The 23,535-nt window shown below is 50.2% G+C and overlaps 1 protein-coding gene and 1 non-coding gene across 2 annotated transcripts; one reads left to right on the top strand and one right to left on the bottom strand.

Moving 5' to 3' along the window:
* Positions 1-8,943: 8,943 nt before the first annotated feature.
* On the bottom strand, positions 8,944-17,993 carry NRN1 (neuritin 1). The gene is made up of 3 exons (XM_047860888.1): positions 17,702-17,993; positions 13,433-13,577; positions 8,944-10,188 (listed from the first exon to the last, which is right to left on the bottom strand). Exons 1-3 carry the CDS (start codon positions 17,754-17,756, stop codon positions 9,960-9,962), a joined length of 429 nt encoding a protein of 142 aa, XP_047716844.1. The 5' UTR covers positions 17,757-17,993; the 3' UTR covers positions 8,944-9,959.
* Positions 17,994-22,369: 4,376 nt separating this feature from the next.
* LOC125166947 (U1 spliceosomal RNA) lies at positions 22,370-22,532 on the top strand. The gene has a single exon (XR_007152643.1). It is a non-coding gene; the product is annotated as a U1 spliceosomal RNA (small nuclear RNA).
* The last annotated feature ends 1,003 nt before the right edge of the window (positions 22,533-23,535 follow it).

The following is a 23,535-nucleotide window of genomic DNA, read 5'->3' as shown; positions in this document are numbered from 1 at the left end:
TAAGGGAGAAAAGGGATGAATGAGAAGCAGCGTTAACATCAGCAATACTTCTTCCTTTCCTCTCAAAATTAGAATGAACAACTACATATGTGTGAGGCAAGAGAAGCTGGAAATGTTCTTCATTCTGTAAACATCTGTGCCGGCACAGTGCTAAGCATTGTGGGAGATTCAGAGATTAATGAGGCATACTTCCTGACCTGAAGGAACTTATGGTTTTAAGACAAAACAGACCAGTAGACAGCTAATTATAATACAAAATTAAGAACAACAAGGGGCAACTCAGTAATTCTGACTCAGGGATCAGAGAAGGACTCATGAATGGTTGAGTCTGAACAGAGTCTTGAGGAAGGAGGAGGGTATCCCCAGGTGGAGGGAAGAGAGTAGAAAGAAGTAACAGTGTATTTCATAGCAGAAGAGCTAAATGAGCAAAGATGTGGAGTGGGGGAGAGGATGTGACAGTAAGAGCATGGCTGCTGTGTATGTGGGGCCTGGAGGGCTATGGATGGGGTCGGGGTGGGGAGTCTGGCAAGGTGAGGGGGACCAGATCCTGATAAGTCGTCATTGCCATGCAGGGAGCCTGAATCACTCAGCAATGATTCAGCAATGGGAAGGAAGGGGAACTTCTTGAAAAAGGAAATGACATTATCACACCCATGTAGGAAGGAGAGAATTAATACAAGAGACACAGAGACCAACACGCATACTGCTGGCTGAAGAACTTAGGGCTATCTAAATTTTTCCCTTTTTGGCTCATTACCTTTGATTGTTAATTTTCCTACAGTGAGTGTGGATTATTGGCAAATTGTAAAATAAAATACATAAAATAATTTTTATATGGTAAAATAGAAATCATGAATGGGGAGAATGGAGGAAGCCAATGAGGGTGAATGTCTGCAGTGGGTAGGAAAGAACCTGGGTCTCCAGGGGCTCCTGAGGCCAGGGATGGGGCAGTGGAGGGAAAGCTGGCAGAGAAAGGAAAGGGAAAATTTCAATCACGTGTCATTCCAAATTCCCTGAGTATCTGCCCTGGCCTGGGCACTACTGTAAGAGGTTGCTGGAGAAATGGGTCAGTGGAAGGTAGAATGGACAAGGGAAGAGGGTTATCTTTCAAGCTATAAGAGCCCTGAGTGTATTTGTAAGCTGAGGGGATGGAAGGCTTGAATGATGAAACACAAGATAACAATGACAATTTAGTAGATGAGAGGCAAGATCCAAGAGCAAAACAGAGGGAATAAGGTCAAGGCTGCAGGCGCAGTGTGCATGTGTGTGTGTGTGTGTGTGTGTGTGTGTATCTTAGGGAGAATATATGAAATAGAGAGTATGTAACTATGAGTATCTATATAAGTGGGTATGCATTCATTCAGAAAGAGGAAAAATATACAAAAATCCCATATACAAAACAATTGAGGAAATCCACATCTCCCTCATTCTGTTCAGAAGAGGAGAAAACAGTGTAAGATGAGGGGCAGAAGAATGGTTACACAGCAAAATACACTGCCGACTGGCTGCTCTGTAAAAGGTGGTAGGTGTGCAGGATACAACATGACAGCCCCATGTACTGAGCAGGTATAAAGACTCCAGACTGTCACAGCTCTGGACTTGGTGTTGATGGGCGTGCCTCTGACACGCTCTGATCTTTATCCCCTTCAAAGTTGCCTGTTTTGAAGACTTTGTGTTTGGCCGGAGTTAAATGAACCACTTTGCTTGGCCATGTTTCAGGCAAAAGCCTGAGGAGGTGACTGGAGAACATAAGGGTCCCAGAGGCATTTTTTCACAGTGACTCCCCAGTCATCAGCAGACCCCTCTGAGAAAATGGCAAGACAGAAGTCGGACCAGGCACAGGAATCTGTGGCAGCTCAGTCCTTCAGTCGGGCTAAAGCTAATTATCCCTGCTTGCCCTCCCCTGCTCTGCTAGTCGGCTTGCTCAGTCTTGCTTTTGTCTTAATCAGGAAGAGAGACTCCTACAGTGGTGTCTTAATGTAAACAAAGCAATTTGTGACTTGATTAACCCAGATGGACAAGTGTGTCCTTTTCTCCCTTCATCTCTTTACCAGGTTTGGACTATTTTAAGAAGTTTATCTCCATGTGGAAGGCAGTGCCTGCCTGTGGTTGATCTGGCTTTGCTTTTTCCTGTGTTTCTATTATCCACCTCCCTCCTATCACACCCATAGTGAGGGATTCATTCCAGACAATCCAAGGAGATTGAATCGACTTCCTTCTGTGTTCTGTTCGGGTAATGTACAAAGTCAGGAATGCCACCACCATTAAAAATCTACCTAACACATGATTTGTCCAGGTGATAAGTAAGGTTTGTAGTTAATATTAGCTGCTGTGATTTATCAAGAGAATAACTACCTGGTGGTACATTTCACAAATGTACCATCAAACCATCTATCAATGTGATGATGAACTTTTCATATCTGAGGAGGCCTGTGACTGATACAGAACCAAGGAACTTGCCTGCATGTCTATTAAATTGCTGGAGGTCAAGGAAGCAAGTAAGAGGCTCTGGCAGGTAAAAGACAGCACAAAATGGGGGAGAAAATAATAAAAAAGGTTTTATGCCAAAGCATCAGGAAACATCAACATAAATTTTTTGTTGTTTGTCCTTTGAAATTCATTCCCCAATGTCTTCTCTCTCTCATATATTTTTGCCCTAGGCTGAATTGAAGCTGTCATCCCCTCCCCATCCCACCTCCTCTGGAAAACCCCGTTCAGACAAAGAAGGTTCCCTGAGGAGATCCCAGCAAACATACATCCTAAACACTCAGGCTCTTTGGATATATGTAAATGTATAATCCAATCGGTTTGATGCAAATTAGGATTTGTATTATTTCTCTGTTCACAACTATAATAGATTACCACACACTTGGTGGCTTCAACAATGCAAATTTGTTTTCTTACAGTTAGTTCTATAGGTCAGAAGTCTGACACAAGTTTCACTGGGCTGAAATCACTGGGCTGCATTCCTTCCTGGAAACTAGGGAAGAATCGTATTCTTGTCTTTTCTAGCTTCTAGAGACTACTGGAATTCTTTGGCTTTTGGGCCCTTTCTTCCCATCAAAGCCAACAATGGTGAGTCCAGTCCTCCCATCACCCCCTCACTCTGACCTCTTCCACTTTTAAGGATCTCTGTGATTACACTGGGACCCTAGGGGGATCCAGGATAATCTCCTGGATTATTTTATTAAACTCAGCCCATTAGCCACCTATGTCCACCTGTAGCCTTATTACTTCCCCTTTGCCATGTAAATAACACATGTTCAGTTTCCCAGGATTAGGACAAAGCATCTTTAGGAAGCGATTATTCTGTCACAGGATTTAAGTTTTGTGGTTGTTGTTTTTAAACTTGTGCCCTCTCTCCCTCTCTCTCTCTCTCTCTCTCTCTGGCTCAAAATAGTAACAAATAAGCAAAGTGAAGTCTTAAAATAGGTTTCCGAAACAGATTACTACTCAAATTTTCATCCGGCCTCTTAACTACCTGCTGATTCCCGGCAAGTTACTAACCTCTTTTCTAAACCTGTTTCTCGTCAGTAAAATAATACAATCTCCTACAGAAATATGAATGCAGGAAATGGGATAATGTTTGCAAAGCTTTAGCATAATGCTTAGCATGTACTATGCTTAATAAAAGTAAATTAATTTTTTTTTTAAGTTTGGCCAGGATGTGGGCAGAGAAGGGACAGCGAGGTCTCTGTACACCGTATCCCTACTGATGGTTCAGTCCTCCCCCCACTGGCTCCAAGTTGGTCCCGTCTGTGGAAGCCTCTCCATCTCACTGGGTAGGGAAAAGAAAAGTTCAGCTGTCATCTTTGCTGTCCTCCCTGAGGTCTGCAATTTTCTTTTCTTGTGCTGCCTTTTCCTTCACCCACCTTCCACTGCAGATGGGCCGGGGTTTGAAGACACGGGTACTGACCCATAGAGCCGGTTTGACCTGGAGAACAGCTCCTGCTGTAAGTGGCAGGAGCTGTGGCGGAGGGGAAGGATCCAGTGCTGAGCTCAACCTCTGCCGGCCCACAATCACTTGCTGAACCTGCTCGAAGCACCTTTGCCCTCAGTTCCCCAGGCCTGTGGGTTAGATTAGCAGGAGAGAGTCATAATTTTCCAGGACTAATTACACCTGACTTTGCATGAAAGTCACTACTTGCAGGGCAACATGGCTGCCCTGGGGGTACTCCAAGTCTGGCTGCCTTTCTGGCCAGAGCTCTGGAGATTATCAGGGCCCCAGAGGGGCCCAGGCAACCCAATGTGTGTGCCTAGAAAGGCTGGCCTTCCAGAAAGCCACTAGGTTACCTACCGTATTGACAAAACCAAAAATGTTTTAACATACAGTATTAATGACGATGGCAAATATGCACTCTACACAGTTTGGGAAGATAATCCAACAGCATTTTTTTTTCCCCCAAATGAAAAACATATATATATATAATAAAAAATAAACACACATACATATCTTTTTGCCCAGCAATCCAACTTTGGCAGAATCTATTCTATAGAAGAAACAAAATACTAGCACATAACATTGTTTGAACAAGAATACTTATTATAACAATATTTGTAGGACAACAAAAAACTGGGAAAACTTAAATGTCCACCAATAGGCAGAGAATTAAATAAACTGTAGTATGACCATCTAAGAAATATTGTGTAACTATTTAAAAGCAGGAGTTGTTTGTTTAATTGTTGATCTTAAAGGATTTGGTATAAGAAAAATATATATCATAATTTTGCCCAAATGAAAAAAAAACCCTCTACCTTCTGTATGGGTTCATGTCAATATGTTTTCAGATCATGGAGAAAAGTATGAAAGGATACACATCAGTCTGTTAACAGTGCAGGTGGGTTCATTTGTTTTGTTCTATGTATCAATGTATTGCTTTGATGATTACAATAAATTCTTCATGTTTTAATTTGGAAAGAGGAATTTAATATAAATATTAATTTATAATAAATTAACATAATATAAATGGCAGCAGAGAGAAGATGGAGAATGGAAGTTGCCGAGAAATCTCCAAGGTGAATCTGGCCAGTTCTGGGAAAACCTAGAGATTCCACATTGGGGAATGAAAGCCCCAGCTGGAGGGGTGTGGCTGTAGGGTCTGGGGGCACAGTCAATGCGGAGCAGCTGACTAATTCAAGGAGCTTATCTACAGCATCCTCTGAGAAGGCCAGTTGGTGGGGTGGAGTGCTAAGTACCTGCAGCAAGAAGAGTTTAAGCTGCTAGACTATGAAGGAAAACTTCCCCAAGGTATTACAGGTCATAATGAGGTTTTCTACTAGAGGTTATTTTTGAAGAATTCAGCGAGACTCACTGAAGCTGGCATAGAGGCGGGAAGAAACGAAAATAATAGCTAGTAAGAGGCATGTAGTGGAAAAACGCTTTACCTATGTTATTCCATTTGATACAAAATGCAACCCAACGAGGTAGGTAGGATTATCCCCACTTTACAGAGGAGGAAAACAGAGGGGTGATAGAGGGGTTAAGTAATCCACCCACGGTTATGCAGCTGGCAAACAGGTATTTTGGCTCCTTAGTCCTCACTCTAAAGGCCATGTTCTTCCAGGAGGAGAATCTGGATGGAAATGTTAACCTCCTCACCCCATGAGGCACAACTGGGGAGACTGCCAGAGCCCAGGCTGGGCAGGGCTGGGCTGGGTTTTTTTTATTCTAGCATTGGGGTTTTCAGCTGAGGTTGCCTGGCCCCAACATCAAGGAAGTGTCCCTAGGAGATGCTGTTCTTCTCCTTGGGGGAGAGGGGACAGAATATAGCATTACAAAGTTCCCTGATGACCTGTCTTGCAGTGACTTGAGGGGGCAGGGCTTGCCACAGATGAACCCTGGATCTTGCTCTAGCCACACAGCTGGCATCCTCACTGCCCTCCCTCCCCCCCCCCCCCCGCCCGCCACTTTATTTTCACAGTAGAAACAAGGGACAAGGGAAGCTTTGGAGCAGTGAGAACATTTCCTCTGGTCCTATGGGACCAGGCAGTAGACTGTTCCAGAGAGTGGACACCTCCAGGACCACCCTCACCCAGCCTGGAGCTGCCAAGGGTTCAGAGCCTTATGTGTGCGGGGGAGCAGGAGAAGGAGAGAATGGTTGGAGACCTTCCCAGAAGCAGCTCTGCCCGATCTGAAGGAGTTTCAGGAAGGCGGAGAGGGGATAGACTTCACCTCTTCTCAGCGGTCTGATTTCCCCAGGGTGTGCTCTGGTATGTAGAGGTGGGGGCTGCTGGTGCTCCAGTCCCACAGACACCTCTCTCAGGCCTGCCCAGACCCCAGGCTCCTTGATGACTGTGGCCCTAGCCCTTGAGGCTCCAGCTGGAGTGAAAGCATCTCCGGGGTCACAGAAGGAGAATCTGCATGGTGGTCCTTGTGGGCGTTTGCTTCTCTGAGAGTCCTGAATGAAAATCAGTCCCAATTTCTTCTCTATCCTCCACCCTTCCTCTGAAACTCGACTATCTCCAGCTTAAGTTTCTTCATCATCTCCTTCTGTGTTTAAGATGATCGCCTCTCTCCCCTCCGCTGACTATTTCTGGACGTTTTCCCAGTTTTCTCTGAGCCCCCGTTTTCAGGTCCTTGTTCCCTCTAACTCCCCCTCCCAAGGGCTCTGGAGCTGACCTCTCTGACATTTTCACGAGGAAAACCAAACGTTACACTCAAGTGAACTGCTGTGACTTGAATCTACTTGGGCAGGCAGTGGAGTGAAAGAGGGAGCTTCTGCAAGCCCAACAAGTTCTCAAAGGCTCAGAGCCAGCGCTGGTGGGCCACGTGGCAACGGGCTGTGCAAGAGCTGGAGATGCTGCTGGGTGAGGTGGAGGTTGGTCTGACGATCTCCTTGGTGCCGGAAACCCACCCGGTCCCCCGCCCCCATCTGGGCAAGGAGTGCGGGCACCCTGGTTAATATCTCCCCGAGCTGGGAACAGAGCTTACTGCGTTGCTGCTTAAAAACAACATCAGCTAACATACGGAGATGTCATCATGATTAAACAGCAAATTATAGTCGAAGACGGCGCGATAATAATCTAAACAATCACCACAACAAGAAGAAATGTTCTCTAACGAGTCAGATGCGGCAGCCTGGGTTTCCGAGACTCGCGGCCCTGCGTTCCTGCGGCTCCTTCCAAGCGCACGTGCTCCTAGTGCCCGGCCCAGGACAGGGCAGAGGAGCCCCCGACACGGCACCGAGCTTTCTCGAGGCACCTCCAGGACAATCAGGGGCAGGGCGGAGTGGGGGCCTGGAAGGACGTGGCGGTGCGGCGCCCTCTCTCTAGGGAGGCAGTTGGAGCCGCAGGAGGACGGGGTTCCTTGGAGAGAATCTTGTTGGAAGAGCTAGCGAGCCTCGTTCCCAATCCTCCCCGCCCCGTCGCGTCTGCCCCCTCCCTCAGCCTCGCCTCCTCCCAGATCTCGAAGGAGACTGCTGTCTAGGTGGGACAGCCTCGCTGCTAGGGGAGGGGCATCCTCCGTGTGTCGCAGGAGTCTCCCTCCCCGCAAAGCCTGGGGAGCACGGTGCGTGCGTTTCCCTTGCCCAGTTGTGTGCACGGGTTCGCCCCCTGTTTTCCTTGGGAAAGATACCAATAGGAGGCGGCGAGCTCTCCAGGCAGAAACGACAGGAGAAGACCCTCCCTCTTTCTCCACTTCTCCTCCCCCTCATTAAATAGATTCGTATTTAAAATAGGCAGAGACATTTTAATCTGAATTCCAGGGATTGAGCTCGGGTTAGCATCATCCTACTTATACTTGGGCCAAAAATAACCACTGAAACGAAATGATCAAAACCAAACGCTATTTTCCAAAACAACCGCCGTTCCCTGTGGGTGACCACTCTGCGCAGGCAGCGAGGATCTCCTTTGCTTTTGGCTGAGAACCGGGGATTCACGGAGGCGGGGCTGGGCAGGGGGTGGCGGGTGAAATTATTCCCAGGAGTGGCCGGGCGCGGCGCGTGCGTGAACTGGCCGCGGTAATATATGCTGCCATTAAGAATCCGGGCAGCTTCCAGCGCTCGGGGCTCCGGGACGCATGTGTTGCTGGAATTCAATCCGTGGGGGGAATGCAGATTGGGCTGCGACCTACTGGGTTTGATTTATGAACTGTTACTCTAGCGATTGTTTACACATTGCATTTCAGAGCCCCCGCGCACCCTCCGGGCGGCGGCCGCTCGCTCCGCTGACGCGGGAACCCGCCGCAGCCTCCAAGGCCTCCCTCCACCAGCCTTCCACCCCCTACCCTGGGGGGAGGAGGCCCGCAGCTCCCTCCCACCTTCACCTTGTCCTAGAAATCAGATTTCGATTTCCTTGAACCCAGAGGCGGCGAACATTCGTTTCTGTCGCCACCCCCCCCCCCCCCAAGCCTGCTCCAGTTTCCGAGGCCTTGGACCCCGGTCTTCTCTGCTCGTGTTTACTCTCGAATGTTTACTTCTCCGTAAGGCCATGCGGGGCCTATAAATAGGAGAGGTGGAAGCAGCTCGCCTGCCGGATCAATAGGGCCCCGTCTCCTCGCCATTTCAGCTGAGCTGTCTTATTAATTATGAAAGGATTCACCTGCTCCCTGCCAGGGACCACAGCCTCTAGGCCCCTCTGCTGGAGCCCTTAATGGCGGTTCGTTCAAGCTGCCTCAGGCCACCGCAGAGGAAAAGGCGAATCGTGGTTAGGGCTCGGCCTGCCGGGATGGTGGTTAGGGCTCCGACCCGCCTGGGGCGGGGTCTGCGTGTGTCCTCTCGCGCAAGCCCAGTTCCCCCTAAACCTCACCTAGAACTAACATCTCTGCTTTTCACTTATCAAAAATACAACTGCCTCTTCCTCTTCTTTCAGTAAACAGAATTTCGGAAAAGTGACAAAGTGACCTAGTTGAGGAGGGTCTGCTTGAAGGTGGTAGGTTACCAACTGGCTTGTGAACAGGTGCATTTATCATCTGGCATCCCGTGTCCCTACAGGGAATCCCGAGAACTGGACCAAGAAAGCAGGCTCGGGGCAGGAAACAAACAGACACCCCCGTTTCAAACAATAACTTTTATTTTATACTTCTCTATACTTTGTAGCAAATCTTTTTTTTTTTTGCTGAATTTAATTTATAATAAACTTTTTAAATTACATCTCTCTCTTTTTTTTTTAAAATCAAGGCTCTTTTATGTCAAAATCTTTTTTTTAACTATATTTTAGATTAACATTTAACATCCCCCCCTGTGACCTATACCGTTGGATATTCAGGTATTACCGTATGTGTAACAGCTAAAACGAGAGGGAAAATAAAGGCAGTGGACTTTGAAAGATGCATCAACAACACCAGGTAAAGCTTAACCTCTCAGTGACTTTAGCAACGATTCTGCTGGCAGCCTTTCCCTATACCCCCGAGATTTCCTCAATCCTTTCCCTCTCTCCCTCCTATCCTTAAAACACAAAGTCAACGATCTGTCCTTTCACTTTCCTCGAGGAGAAATGTGCAGTGGAAATGATCAAAACAAGATACTGTGGAAGAAAGACGTGAGCGTGAGTTATTCACCATATGCCTTCCTCGCGGACATCTCTCTTGATTTCATTCCCCTGGCCTTCTCCTCTCCTCTCTTTGCTATTAGGAGGAGCCCATCATTTGTCATGTATTAACATGATTAATATAGTAGGTGGCCCAGGGCCGTTCCTGAGATTCTTGTGCCAAAAAAAATAAAAATTAAAAAAGAAATGGGGTGGGTTTGCCGTTTTCCTTATTTTTGTGTGAAGACGGACTAAAGCTGAGGTCCGGTTTTGGCTGTGCTTGCTTGCTCACTGATTGGTAACATTTGGCAAATAAAACACAAGAAATCGAACGAAATCAAAAGGAGAATCGGAATTTCCCACAATCCTATATGAGTGTTTTCAGCATCACAGAGAATCACAACGTCCCCAAAAGAACGAATGGATCTTCCTCTCGATTTCCGGGAGCATGGAGTGAGTGTGGGTGGGCGCGCGGGGGGGAGCCGGCCCCGCGCTCAGAAGGAAAGCCAAGTCGCTAAAGCTGCCGAGAGAGACACCAGAAGCACTGGGAGCGCCGGGAGCAGGGACCCCGCCGCCCCGTTGCCGCTGCCGCAGAGTTCGAATAAGCTGCCTTGGATGTTGAGGTTTTTGGATTCTTTTCTCAGTTTATCCCACATATCTTTCGCCCCTTCCTGGCAATCCGTAAGGGCTGTGACCGTGCAGCTGTGGAAATCCTCCCAGTATCTGGCGAGGAACAGAAGAAAACGGAAGAAGCAGGTTGACTTTGGGCTCGGGGAGGACCCGAGCCTGCGCCGCTGCGCCCCTGCGCCTCCCGGGTCGCGGCCTCGCAAACCTCCCGGGGACGCCTCCCCCCATCCCCCCACGCCACCTCTTCTCTACCGTCCCGGCGCTTGAGTCGGGCCAGGCGGGCCCTCGCCAGACCTCGGCCCACCCAGGAAGCCGCCGTCCAAGGACAGAGGCCGCCCCCTTCGGCGTCTGGTTTCCCTTTCCCGCTCCCTGGCAGGGACCCGGCAGCCGGGAGCCGGGCCGCACCGGCTGCGCCGCGCTGGCACCTCGGCCTGCTCAAACAGATTGCTCGTCCTCCTCGGGGAAAGCTAGGAAAACAGTGCTAAGCCTTGCAAGCTGCCGCCCATTAATGCCTCTTAGCTTGCAAGATGGGTTACTTGCTCTGAACACGGCCCTCCCCTCTTGGCTTCTCACTTTCTCCTCCCCCTCGTCCCTTCTGTGTCCCTCCTCCCCCCACTCGCTGCGGTACTCTCTCGCCTTCGCCCGCACTCTCCCTCCTCCCTTCCTTTTGTTTCCCGTTCTCCGATTTTCCCATCCTTTCTTCTTCCCTTCTTTGTCTTCCTCCTTTTCCCTCCCCTCGGTTTTCCTCTGTTCAGTTCCTCACTTCCTCTTCCTCCGCCTCTTCCCCTTCCTCTTCGGCCCTCCGTGGCCCCTGGCCTTGCTCTCCACAGTCCCCCGGCTCTGATTCGGTCCGGAGACGCCTGCCTGCCTCTCCCCTCCCCGGGTCGGTGAGTGTCAGTGCCCTAGGGCCAGCTCCGTAGCCACCTTCTGCTTTCGCAAATCCGGGAGCGCCCGGCCTGGGCGCTCTGTCCCTCCTCTTCTCCCCCTCCGCAGTCTTTCATAGGCTTGGGACCCCACGAAGCCTCCTCCCCACGGTCTGCCGGTGTAGTCACAGCCCCCAGGCCGGGACTCCGGTGCCGCCGCGGTGCCCACCGCTGCCAGCCTTCTTGGGACCCCTCTCCCTGTCCTCGCTCCCCGCCTCTTCCCGGTGCCCCGCGCTTTCTTCCTCAGCCGCTTCCTCCTCCTCCGCTGAGCTCCTAGCCCCGCCCCCACAACCTTCAACCAACCTGTCCTTTTTTATTGTCCCCCTTTCTTCTGAAAACCCAAAATAGATCCCTAGACTAAATATAATTCCAACCCGTGATCGATTCCTGGGGCGCTGTCTCCTTTCGGTGCTCGGTCGATCTGTGCGTCTCGGTAACTCCGGGCTGGCTCCCACTTAGCCCGGGCCTTTAGTGCCAGGTCACTAGCGACCGCCCTCCACGCAATTTGGTTGTATTTTCTCCTATCTCTCCCTTCTGCTCGCTAGCCTGGACTGTAAGTACGTTGAAGGCAAGCACCATGTTTGATTTATCCGTGTTTCCACTCCCACCCCATCCCCTGGCTAATAGAAAAGATATAAATGCTTGTTGGATTGCCTTGAGCTCTGGCTGTTTTGTAATGACCTTTATGAGTCTCTAATTTATGAGGACTGCGGATCCTGAACCACAGGGCTTCCAGGTGCCTCAATTCGTAATAAATAGCAAGATTTAGAGAAACTAAGAGGAGCAGGGACAGCTCTCTGCTATAATTGCACGTCCCAAAGTATATCTAAATCTCTCCTTTTTTATGCATGCCCAGATGAGGACAGGACCCTCTTGGAAGAGGACTATGGTGGAAAGTGGCTGATATCCACATGGAACTGAGAGGGGGTGGGCTTCAGCAGAGTGTTGAGCAACCAGTGCCACTAAAGAAGTGAGCCCAGACCGCAGCAGGGGTCCCCCTCACTTCCATTCTCCGGACCAAGCCCTGCTAAAAAATTAAAATAACTTGGAATAACCAAATTCTGGCAAATAATGGAATATTGTGGAGCTGATCTATATTTAACCTTTCATCCAGCTTTATAGATATACTCTTATCTATCATCAGACATTCAGGATTAAAGTAGGTGGGCATGCAACCCAGATCCCGCCTTTTGTCCTTTTCTGGTGGGAAAGTACCAGCCACCGAACTGCTGTGACTGTCGGAGGAAAGTGTGTGGCAAAATTGACCCCCATTTAAGTGCTCATAATTTAAACAAATAAACACCCCCCTCCCCAGGAATTAGAGAGAGGACAAGGACTTCACAGTATAAAAAAGGTGGTGCAGAAAATTGTTTCTCCAACCTACAGGGAACAGGGAACACCTCTTGTCTTGGCATTTTTTGGAAGGGTCATTATTGGGCAAGGGGTGGGAGTTACAGCTCTTTCTGAAAAATAAAGTAAAATAAGTGTGTGTGTGTGTGTGTGTGTGTGTGTGTGTGTGTGTGTGTGTTGCAGAGGATGGAGGTACTTCAAGGTCTGCAGCAGCTAAAATGTTGCTGGTCTACCACAGCCGGGCTCTCTACTAGTTACTTCCTTTGCCAGTGGGAGCTGTACTTTCCAGTCAAGCTCTGGGAAAAGTCACCCACCCTACCTGACTGTGAACTGGTTCCTAGCCCTTAGCTGCCCTGGCCTGGGGATACCGAGCAGATGCAGAGAGGAGGGGGTGGAGCAAGGAGGGTGGCTATTCTACACCTCTAATCTGCCACAGACTCGGCAGATATCGTCACTGGGTGCCCAGGACTTACTTTCTTTGGGCAAAATCATTGGCACAAAACAAAATATCCCTTCAGTCTCTCTCTTAGAAAGAGGAAGAGGGACCCACGCTCCCTTGCCTACATCTCAATGTTCTTGGTGTGTATTGGAAGGGGGTTTCATCAGGGGAAATGGACCAAACAGGAGAGTGACTTTTCCTTTATGCAAACCTAGTATTTCCTAAAAAGCTCCTCAAACCAGAACCAAACGTTTTTCGGAGAGTACCCAGCAGTCCACTCATGCACGCAGAAAAAAGAATGATGAAGACTGCCTCAAAGTAGAGCGAGGAACTGCTAGCAGCTCTCCAGGCCCCTCCGGGTTCCAGTGCGCTGAGTGCGCGCGCCTCTGTGGGTGCCGGTGGAGCTGCGCAGGGCTGGGATTGGCCCCCGCGTGGGAGGATCATCCTCTGCCCATCTCAGGCCACAGGGTCCCCTTGGGTAGTGCAGACCCTGGCCAATGTCCGAGGGCTAGCCCGCACGGATTAGCGCTGGCGGGGAATTCAGAGCTCAGGCGGGTAGGCGAGGCCCTCTCCGACCTCAGCAGCGCCCCCCAGAATGGAAACCTAGCATGCCAAAGAGAACACTTACGTGCACACGGTCTTGATGTTCGTCTTGTCGTCCAGGCCCTGCGGGTAGTTGGCCATGCTGTCGCCCAGCTTGAGCAAACAGTCCGAAAAGCCCTTAAAGACCGCATCGCACTTGCCCGCTGCTCTCACGGCCTGCACCAGGTACGCTGCGGGGAGGAGGGGACACCGGTCAGCAGCGCCGCGACCCTGCCCTACAGCCCCGCGGCCCACCAGCCCCGTCAAGCCGCCGCGTCCACTAGCGCCCAGCCTCGCGGGACGCCTGTGTTAAAGGTGAATGAAAGATGTGGCCCAAGAATGACTGACCCGCCCCCAACTAGTGTCCGGTGCCTACGGGTCGGGTGGGTGAGCATGTGCGGGAGGGGGAGTTGAGTCCATTCCTTTCCTGCAGCTCCCTCCAGCATCTCACTCTGCATCTATCTTTTTCTGTTTCCCTCGCCCCCTCTTCTCACCTCCCCCGTCTCTTTTATTTCTCCCTTTCTCCTCACTCCCTCCTTCGTTTCCCAACACTTCCCCAGCAAGTCCGTCCTGGCTCTCGAAGTGCAATCTTGCATTTCTGAGGTGACAGAGGGGGTCACGACAGCAGGGTGCGGGGGAGAGGAAGAGGTGGGCGAGGCGGCAACGCGTGGGGCCACGCCGCTGAACCCCAGGCCACGACGTGCGAGAAAGCCTCGGGCCGGCGCGCGGTGCTTGGTGGGTTCTCAGCAAACATTGCTGAATGAATAAATTAATAAAGTGTCTGGAACCCGGCAGCAGCCACCGAGGTGGATTGTTTCATTATAAAACAGATTGCCTACCGTGGAGTTTGTGTTCCGAGGGAGATCCTCGCAGGCACCCTCCCCACCCCACTGAGTGAGAGCAGCCTCGGTGTCCGGAGACTGGGCGGGGGTGACGAGTGGTCGGGGCAGTCAGGACCCAGCAAAGTCACTGCTGTGTTTGCGCGGGTGACCCCGGGTTATCTCCGCGAAGGCCAAATCCGTGAGCTTCTGGTTGCGGCTGAGCTCCCCACACACCCGGAAAAACCGGCCACCACTCCCGCCCGCAGCGGGTGGGACCTTTTCTCTCCAGGCCCCAACTCTGAGGGGCACTTGTGGCAGTCGCCTGGGGCTCTGGGCCTCTAGCTCCTGGTTCCCTCCGGAGGGGCGGGAGCCGGGATAGCGGCTGGGACCGTGGGAGGAGGGGAGAGGGGAGGTAACCCAAGCGGCACCTAAGTCCTCGCTCCCCTCCTCCCACGGTCCCAGCCCCAGGGGGGTCAAACCCCAGGGCGCCGGACTGCCGCTGCGAAGGCCATTTCTCTCCACCCCAAGGCCAACAAATGGCTAAACGTTCGATGGCTCTTGGCCAAAAGCACGCCGGGGGCCAGGAGGGGCGCCAGTAGCGTTGATCCGCGCTGTTGGGGCTGGAGGAGCAGAGGGAAGGGGCGAATCTTAGAATCGAAATCGGCCTCCAGTACCCACGACCCTGAGCGCTCGCCCCCTTCCTGGGCAGTGTTCTGACCGCCACCGCTTGCGTAGGAATGTGTCCGGAGAGGACTTTATACCTCACTGCCCCCACCACCCTCAGCCGCTGGTCCCCGAGAGCTGGGCCAGACGCAGACCAGAGGAAGGTGACCGAACCTGCAGCAGCCTCTGAGAGTGCCCCGTTTGCAAATTGCAGCAGGAAGAGCGAGGCGGGCCTTGCGCTTTCTAATCCGGAACGGGAAGCGCCGGGGAAGGGAAGGGACTAAGGTTAACTTCGACCTCCGCTCGGGCAGAGACGTAAACCTTCATAAATCTCCTTCCCCCCACCTCCGAGAAATATTAAAAGGCCTTGCGACTGCAATATTTAATATAACACTGAGAGAGAATAAACGAATCTTTGTTCTGCTAGAATGCGGTCACAATGAAATGAACCCTACGCGTCCTCTTCTATAATGCATGCCACAAATGCTGCTTTGCAGCGTCGAAACGGAATAAAATACAGTTCATCCTCCCCTCCCCCACCCAGCTCCCGTCTCTCCTTACCCTTTACCTCCACCCCCAAAACTCAGTGGCAAAAAAGTAGCCCCTAAGATGTACAGACAATATTTTAAAGGGGAATTGGGGCTCGCCTGGGGCGGGAAGCGCTCCTGTCACGTTATCTTTGCGGGCGCTGCTGGAAGAGAAGACCCTCCCTCCACACCGCGCATGTGTGAGTGTGTGCGTGTGTAAAATAAGAAGTCGTGAAATTTTTTTTTTTTCAACTATGACTGCTTCGTCTCTAGTTCGCTGTGGGAGGACCGGGGCTTGCGCGCGGGACGCGTTTTGAGGCTTATGCATCTGAGCAGGTCATAGCCCGCGCGACCCTCGCTGTCCTTCCTGAACCCCGCTTCAGCGAGGCTCCGGAGGGCGACCCGGGCTCCTTCCCTGTCCTCTCCGATGTCCATGTCCTGTGCCTTTCCTATCCGTTCATTCATTCGTTCGACCTCTCATTCATTTCAAACTTCCTCCCGCGTGTCTTCATTTGTGCTCACCACCCTCTCCATTTCCCCGTCCCTTCCCAACCCCCACTTTTGTTGCCAAATGTCAATGACTTGGGATAGCTCCCAGCCATGAATTAAAGATCGAGGCTCTGGTGCGGGAAAGGGCAGACATTCGGGAACAAACATGCTCAATTTCAATTCCATAGCCAACAAATGGTCATTTTCCGGCCGAGGTTAATGTGTTCCAAGAGTATCCCGCAAGCACAAATGCTCTCTCTCTTTTTCTCTTTAACCCCTCCAAAGTAAGGTTATATCCCTCCAGGAAAACAACCCCAAACCTGCTCCCATGAAAATCCCTGTATCAAAAATAACCGGTCTCCTGCTCTCTAAAAATTTGCAGGCTAATTGCTAAATGTCACATTCACTTATTTCCAACATTTAAGGCATTTGCTGCAATTAGCATTTTTTATATTTATGCAATCTCTTTGCACTAATGTCAAAGATTCAAAAGAACCAGATTCAAAATATCAAGTCATTTCTTAAAGGAAAACGCCAACATCCTGCACATAGTCTAAAATCCCTGTAATGTTCATGCAACAAAATACACAAAATCATGTCAAATGCATAAAAACCCACTGCAGAGAATCCATTTTTAATATACAGACAACTCCAAACCCTGTTTCTTCCACAAGAGAAATGTACATTTTCTGTTGCCCCATTCCCTAAAGCACCCTCCCACCCAAATACTGCAAGGGTTTGTCTGTAAAGAATGCTACAGCCTGAAATGGTAGGAGGCAACGATTCCCTCAGTCTCCAGAAAACCCGTTTGAAGAGTTTCTATTTTTTCTCTTGTCCATTCTATTAATAATCTACTTCACTTTCACTTTTAGGTCAGGTTAATTAATGCTCCGACCTGCATCGAAGAAGTGGGTTTTCTAGTGCTGGCTTCCATCACGTCTTCCTCATTCTGGATGGAAAACGCGAACTTTTAAAAGCCCCAAACAGTATAACTACGACTCAACATTCCTTAACATAAAATGGGAACTAAATAAATCCGTAATAATAACCCCCAAACAAACAAAAATAAGAATCCCCCCATATGGCATATTGCAAACACTTCTTAACCCTTTCGTAGATATAAAATACAGATGCCTATGTGGAAAGGAACAGGAAAATATTCATAGAATATTATACCCACGTATATTTGGCTGAATTCAACCTCCTTAATGATAAGCCTATTAAAATATGTGCTCTGGGGTTCCCTATCGTTCTCAGTTTGCTCTCCAGCCGGGTCTGCGGTGCCCGGTGCAAACGCTGCAGCTAGGATATGGGGGGTAGGGGGGCGGGAGAATGACAAAGTTCTAAATGCAGCAGTCTGAGCCCCGAAATATCTTTGCTTTCTGCACATAAACTTTCCATTCTAGCTGCCTAGCCATCTTGTTCCTGCATTCACCTTTCGACCCTTCAAAATAATACCTTGCAGCATCGCAGGGGCCAATGCATTGCCCCAGAGCGCCTGAAACCTGCTTTAACCCGAGAAAGGGAAGCAAAAATGGACGTGCGCTTTGGGGGAAAAAAGGGGGGGGAAACCCCCTTCTGAAAACGGCCAGCTGCATACATATCCTGGCGAACGTTTGGAGTGTCTCTCTCTCTCTCTCTCTCTTTTTAAGAAAAATCAACCCGGGACGCCCGAGTCCCTAGGAGCCGCTGCCCCCACCCTTGGGGTTTGCCGGCTTCTCCGCACCCCCGGGCAGCCAGTAGGTCCCCTCGGCGCCTCGGGCCGGCCGGCTACCGCCTGCCGACAGCCGCAAGCCTGGCCGGGCGGCCACTTACCTATTTGCACCGCGAGGATCAGTGAAATATATCTGCCGTTCAACTTAAGTCCCATCCTACGTTTAGTCAAACCATTTGCGACCGCAGACCTTTAAATAGTTAGTTTAGAGAACGCGGGGGAAAGCTGAAAAATAGGCATTGCCAACAAGTTCCAAGAGCGACGGAGACTTTATGCACGGGGAAGGCAGAGGGAGGAGAGAAAGAGAGGGAGCGAGGAAGAGAGAGAGAGAGAGAGAAAGAGAGAGAGAGGCTGAGAGAGAGAGGGGGAAGAGCTGGGAATGGTTCACTCCATTAGGAGGGGGCGGAGGAAGTACAGCCTCACGCCCACGAGCAGGCCTGACGTGGGGGATGACACGGAATGATTTTTTTTTTTTTAAATAAAGACACCTTGGTAGAGATCGCCATTTATAGTCATCAGAAACTGGAATTAATCAGATATCTCCAATTAATGTACAATCCAAACGAATTCTCGCCTCCTTGGGGTGACCACTTGTCCGTCCCCGCAGCCACCCCCGCCTCCTCGCGGTTCCTGGGGCCCCCCCAACCCCGCCCCCTCCCGGCGCGGAACAGGGGCTCCCTCTCCCCTCCCTGCCTGGAGCCGGGGAGTCCTGGCGCGCCCACTCGATTGTTTCAACTTGTTCCCCCTCCTCCATCAGCTCAACGGAGAATCCAGCCCCCTATCCCTACGTTGTAGTGGGGTTTAAACGAGCGAGAACGGGAAAGGGAAAACAGCTAAAGCAGCTCTATTAATTCGACATCCCCCCGCCCCCCCCCACCCCCCCGCCCCCCGCTCAGTCTCCTGTCCCCTGCACTTGCCTACTCTCTCTCCAACCCAGCAGCTGAGCTCTGCGCGCAGCCTAGGGCGCGTGAGCACACACTCACGCACACACACGCGCACGCCAATGAGCCGAGCGCCCCCTTGCCCGCCTGCTCACACCGCACGGGAGCGCGCACACACACCCAGGCCCTGGGGTTTAGTCTGCACACGTGGGGCCCCTGAAATCTCCACCAAGTGCCCTCGGTGAATCTCATCACTTCGGACGCCCCAGCCAGCGAGAGATGGGTTCACGAGACACAGCGACACCTGTTTTGGGGGACAGGAGAGCACGGAGAAACGAGCCTCTCTCTGCAAAGATGATTTTCTGATACTAGAGATTTTGCTAACTCAGTTTAGTTTCAAACTAAGAGCTTTAGGAAATTTCCTAGGCCATCGATAGTATGTGGGGTTCTTTCTGATCCTGATGCGCCTCTTGGGGTTATTTGTTGGGCCACACACACACGTACACACACGCACACACGTACATCACGTACGCACACGCACTCCCGCATCCATATACACCTGCACTGTCTTTTGATGCTCGGGCACAAATCCTGTGTAGACGCAGCGTACTCTGCAACGAAGTGCTTCTGCAGCTGCGTCTGTGCTCAGTGCAAGGTGCTAACGACGACAGCTTGAGTTAAGAATGAAAAATAAACAGGGCTGTTTCCTTTCTAAAGGCCGTTAAGCTTTGGTTTCTTTCCCTTCTTCACGAAAAGATGACTAAATCCCAGTTTTTTTAAATCAAAAGCTAAAGAAGGCATCGGCCAACTTTAAGTCCCCTAAGAAAGAACCCTCCCCCCCACACACACAAAAAGAAAACGCCCCCTGAAATCTTCCAAAATTACACGAGAAAATATCAAGATATTAAATAAGCAGTAGAAATGCAAACGGATTAAGGAGATATCAAATCAAATTTACTTCCTTCAGGCAGCGTGCCATCTGCGCTCCCATCTCCTGGTCCCCACACTCAGCCATTTGGAGAAGCAGAGTCAGAAAAAGGGGCAAAAAAAGAGGGGTGGGACATGCTGTGGAGAGTGAGGGGCTGAAGGGGAGCGCGGGGGTACTGGCTGCAGCACTTTGTGACGTGGTGCCTCTGCACAGGGCGGCCGCGTCCCCGCGTCCCGCGGGAGCCGCAGACTCAGAGGTGTGGGCACGGGCCCCGGCCCCGGAGGCGGAGCCACGTAGCTCCACCCGGTGACGTCACCAGACCGGTGGGTGGGGTGGCCGGGGGCCCGCCTTTCCAGCGTCCAGGGGCTCTTTGGCAGCCCCGGTGTTTCCTTTCCTGGTGCTCAGAGGCTCCTGGAAGGGCCGAAAGCGTAGGCGGGCAGAGGGCGGGGCGGGGGCCGGTGGCGAGAAGGGGGGTGTCCCTAGGACCCGCCCCCGACGCCCTCCAATGGCAGGGCGGGAGGTTGGCCGAGGGGCGGGGCCTCGGGGGAGTGGCATCAGGCTCCGCCCACAGCTCCGCCCCGCCCCTCGGGGTCCCGCGCTCTGCCTGCCCAGTCGTCTGCTCTCCCGCCAGCCATGAGCGGTGGCGCCGGTGTCTCTCTTAGACTTTTGCAGAGACGCAGCTGGGGGCGATTTAAGATTTTTGTCCTTAACGTCCTTGCCTTCCTCCTGCTACCCACCCATCCCGGATCTTCCAAAACGTCGTTTTCTGAGGATGCCCTGGGATTTTCCCCATCCCAGCCTGGGGCTTTGGGTGTTGGGAGGAGGCAGCGCTAAAGGGCTGAATGAAGCAGAATGAAGCGGGGTGCAGGAGAGCTGCAGCCTGCCGACCCGCGCGCGTGCGCACAGCCGCCCGCGCTGGGGCTCTGGGGCCGGCTCTCGGTGGTCTCTACCCCGCCGTGCGGCGCGGCGCCACCCCCGAGCCCTCGCTGGCCTTCCCGAACTCTCCTCCTTCCTCCCCTCGCGTCCTGGCCTCCCCGGCCCGCGTGGGTTGCTTTGAAAGTGAGGAAATGAGAGAGCAGAGTTAGTACTACAAAAGGTTGAAAGCAGATGCTAACGGTGTTTTTTGTTTGGGTTTTTAAGCGCTTTTAAAATTGCAGGTCGTTTTGCAGCTAGGACTCCGTACAGGTTCCGTGGTTGCCAATGCAAGCTAACTGTTTGGGAACGTTGGAGGGCAATATCAGTAGTTGAAGGCGGCATTGGACAACATTTCTTCCTTTCTTTCTTTAATCAGACCAGTCCACCCCACACCGTATTAGAGGTGAAGGAGCAGCGAAGGAAAGCGGGGAAACCCAGGCCTTGTGTTGTGGGTATTGGCATGACCCCGACTGGTCTCCACGCTTCTCTAGGTGTCAGTTTACTGATCTGAAAAACGGACATAGGACGCGATCTCCAAGATGGTTTAGCCTTTGACTTTTGTGAACCGGAGATTTTCTCCCAACCGTTGATGGGGTTGGGAGTGGGGATGTGCATGCAAAGAGCAAAGTCCATGCAAGTGTGCTTGCTGTAGGCCAGCTTCTGGCAAAGGGCATGTTTCCATTAGATAAGCAATTTTGTTTAAAGCTAAAGAAACAGGGGCGCCTGGGTGGCGCAGTTGGTTAAGTGTCCGACTTCAGCCAGGTCACGATCTCGCGGTCCGTGAGTTCGAGCCCCGCGTCAGGCTCTGGGCTGGTGGCTCAGAGCCTGGAGCCTGTTTCCGATTCTGTGTCTCCCTCTCTCTCTGCCCCTCCCCCGTTCATGCTCTCTCTCTGTCCCAAAAATAAATAAACGTTGAAAAAAAAATAAAAAATAAATAAATAAAAAATAAAGCTAAAGAAACAAATACGGTGAAGGATAGGGGAAAAAAGCCATTGGTGCTGTTTGGGTCTGCATATCACATTGAGCCAAAGGTACCCCTGAAAGTAGGTCTGCATAATTAAGACAAAAATATGCAAAACTTTTTATCCCTAAAACTGCCAGAAAGAGACCATGTCTAATTTTAAGCCTGGTTGGCATCGACTTCCTCCCTCAGTTCAAGTTTGCTGCCGCCCCAGCCTCAGCAAGTGGGCATGCATATGTTCCACACACACACACACACACACACACACACACACACACGAGCGCCTGGTGTGGGCCAGACCTGCGTTCCGTGTTTCCACATTGGCAACAGGGCAAAGCACTGAGCCAGTCCATCCCCCAACTCTCCACCAATCCATCATAAGTGGACTTTCCAGAAGCTGCCATTTCAAAAAAACATCCCTTGGAAATTATCTGCAAGAGCAGTTGTCAGGGCCACTAGAAAATTCTACCTCTTTTTGCTCAGAAAGAATCCATTGCTATATTAAAATGGATTGGTCTAGCAATACCTCTCTCTCTCATAAATGTAGTCTGTCATTTTTTATAACTTTGTTAAAAAGAAAACCGCAGCCCCAAGGTGGAATTACTAACCCCAGGACAGCAAACCAAGACTTAATTGCAATTTCAACCTCTCTAGGAATGGAATTTTAAAGCAAATCAATCTGGAATTTTCTGGTCAGCAACAATTAGGTAATCTATCACTTGGGCCCTCTCCATCCTTCCCTGCACTACACCACCAAAGGCAGAGGAGGTAATCTGTGTGATAAAGCCCCTGCCCTTCTCCCCCAAAGGGAAGGGGAATTTGCCAGAAACAATCCTTTCTTTTCTTTTGCTAATAACTTCTTGTCCCACTCTCCCTCTAAAATCCTTCAATTTTATACAACTCCTCAGAGCTTCTCTAAACTAGCTAGATGGGATGCTACTTGATTCATGAATTGCTTAATAAAGCCAATTAGATCTTCAAATGTACTCAGTTGAATTTTGTTTTTTAACACCTTCAACTGAAACCTTTGATCAAAATATGAATGTAAAGTATAATACTCTTTTCTTTAAAATGAGAGCAACTAATACTTATCTGACCAGGGAGATAGCATGATCATGAAGGTGGTTTTCCCATGGCAAGTCTATCCATTGCACTCTGGATGTGCTGACCCCTGCGACTTCCCCAAATGTGGGAAACTCGACTGCATAGTTTGTGGTAGTGGGGGACTGTGTTTGTGCTTTCCCCTGGGGGAAAAAAAGAGAGAAAATGAGAACTATACCATGTTTAAGTAATCATATAAATTAGGAGGGGAATGATTTTTTTTTAGAGCTATGTAGGTAGGGGTTCCAATAAAAATCCGTTTCAGATCTCTCTTGGTATCTGGTACTTGGTAAGATGATTTTTCACTCTTTTTCTTTAAGTTTATTTATTTATTTTGAGAGAGAGAGAGAGGAGAGAACACCAGTAGGGGATGGGCAGAGAGAGAATCACAAGCAGGCCCTATGAGCCCAATATAGGGTTCCATCCCACTAACTGTGAGATCATGACCTAAGCCAAGATCAAGAGTTGGTCACTTAACTGACTGAGCCACCCAGGCACCCTGATATTTCACTCTCTAAGCACTGCTTCAAAATTAGTTTAAATTTCTGGGCTTTACAAATATGGTGACTGAAAAATTATTTATGCAGAAATTTGAATTCTGGGAGCAAATACTGTGTTTGAAATACATCAATGTGATTAGCTTTCTATTTAAAACTAATATTTCAATAAAAATTAACATTGTTATGGAATATACACACAGAACAATGCACACAAACCAAAGATGCCCAGGACATTGATTTATCACACAGTGGTTCCTACTCACATTGAAATAGTGAGGACAGACATGCCAACTAAATGCAACCTTTTTTTTTGAGATAAGATCCTAAATCAAAAAGGCCAGAGAATTGTTAGACAGTTAGCAAAATTTCATTGTGGTCTGTGAATTAGACATTAGTTTGTACTATTGTGGATTACCTAATTATAGAGTTGCATGCTGATTATAGAGAAGGATGTCCTTGGTTTTTGGTTGGTTGGTTGTTGGTTTTGGGGTTTTTTATTGAGTAAGGAGAGCATACACTGGAGTATTGAGGGGTAATGAGACATTATAGCTACAGCTTATTTTCAAAAGCCTCAGAAAAGTAATGGCAATCATGGAGATAAATAAATAGCAATGGAGCAAACACAGTAAAATGTTAATAACTGGGGAAT

The sequence above is a fragment of the Prionailurus viverrinus genome, chromosome B2 (assembly GCF_022837055.1).
Source record: "Prionailurus viverrinus isolate Anna chromosome B2, UM_Priviv_1.0, whole genome shotgun sequence".
In the NCBI taxonomy this organism is placed as follows: Eukaryota; Metazoa; Chordata; class Mammalia; order Carnivora; family Felidae; genus Prionailurus; species Prionailurus viverrinus.
Note: the sequence above shows the minus strand (reverse complement) of the source record. Positions and strands in the feature narration are given on the sequence as shown.

Coding starts and splice junctions, on each gene's coding strand:
- NRN1 (XM_047860888.1), bottom strand. CDS start 17,756: ATGGGACTTAAGTTGAACGGCAGATATATTTCACTGATCCTCGCGGTG. Junction 13,578..17,701: donor GATCCTCGCGGTGCAAATAG/GTAAGTGGCCGC, acceptor TCCTCCCCGCAG/CGTACCTGGTGCAGGCCGTG. Junction 10,189..13,432: donor AACATCAAGACCGTGTGCAC/GTAAGTGTTCTC, acceptor GTTCCTCGCCAG/ATACTGGGAGGATTTCCACA.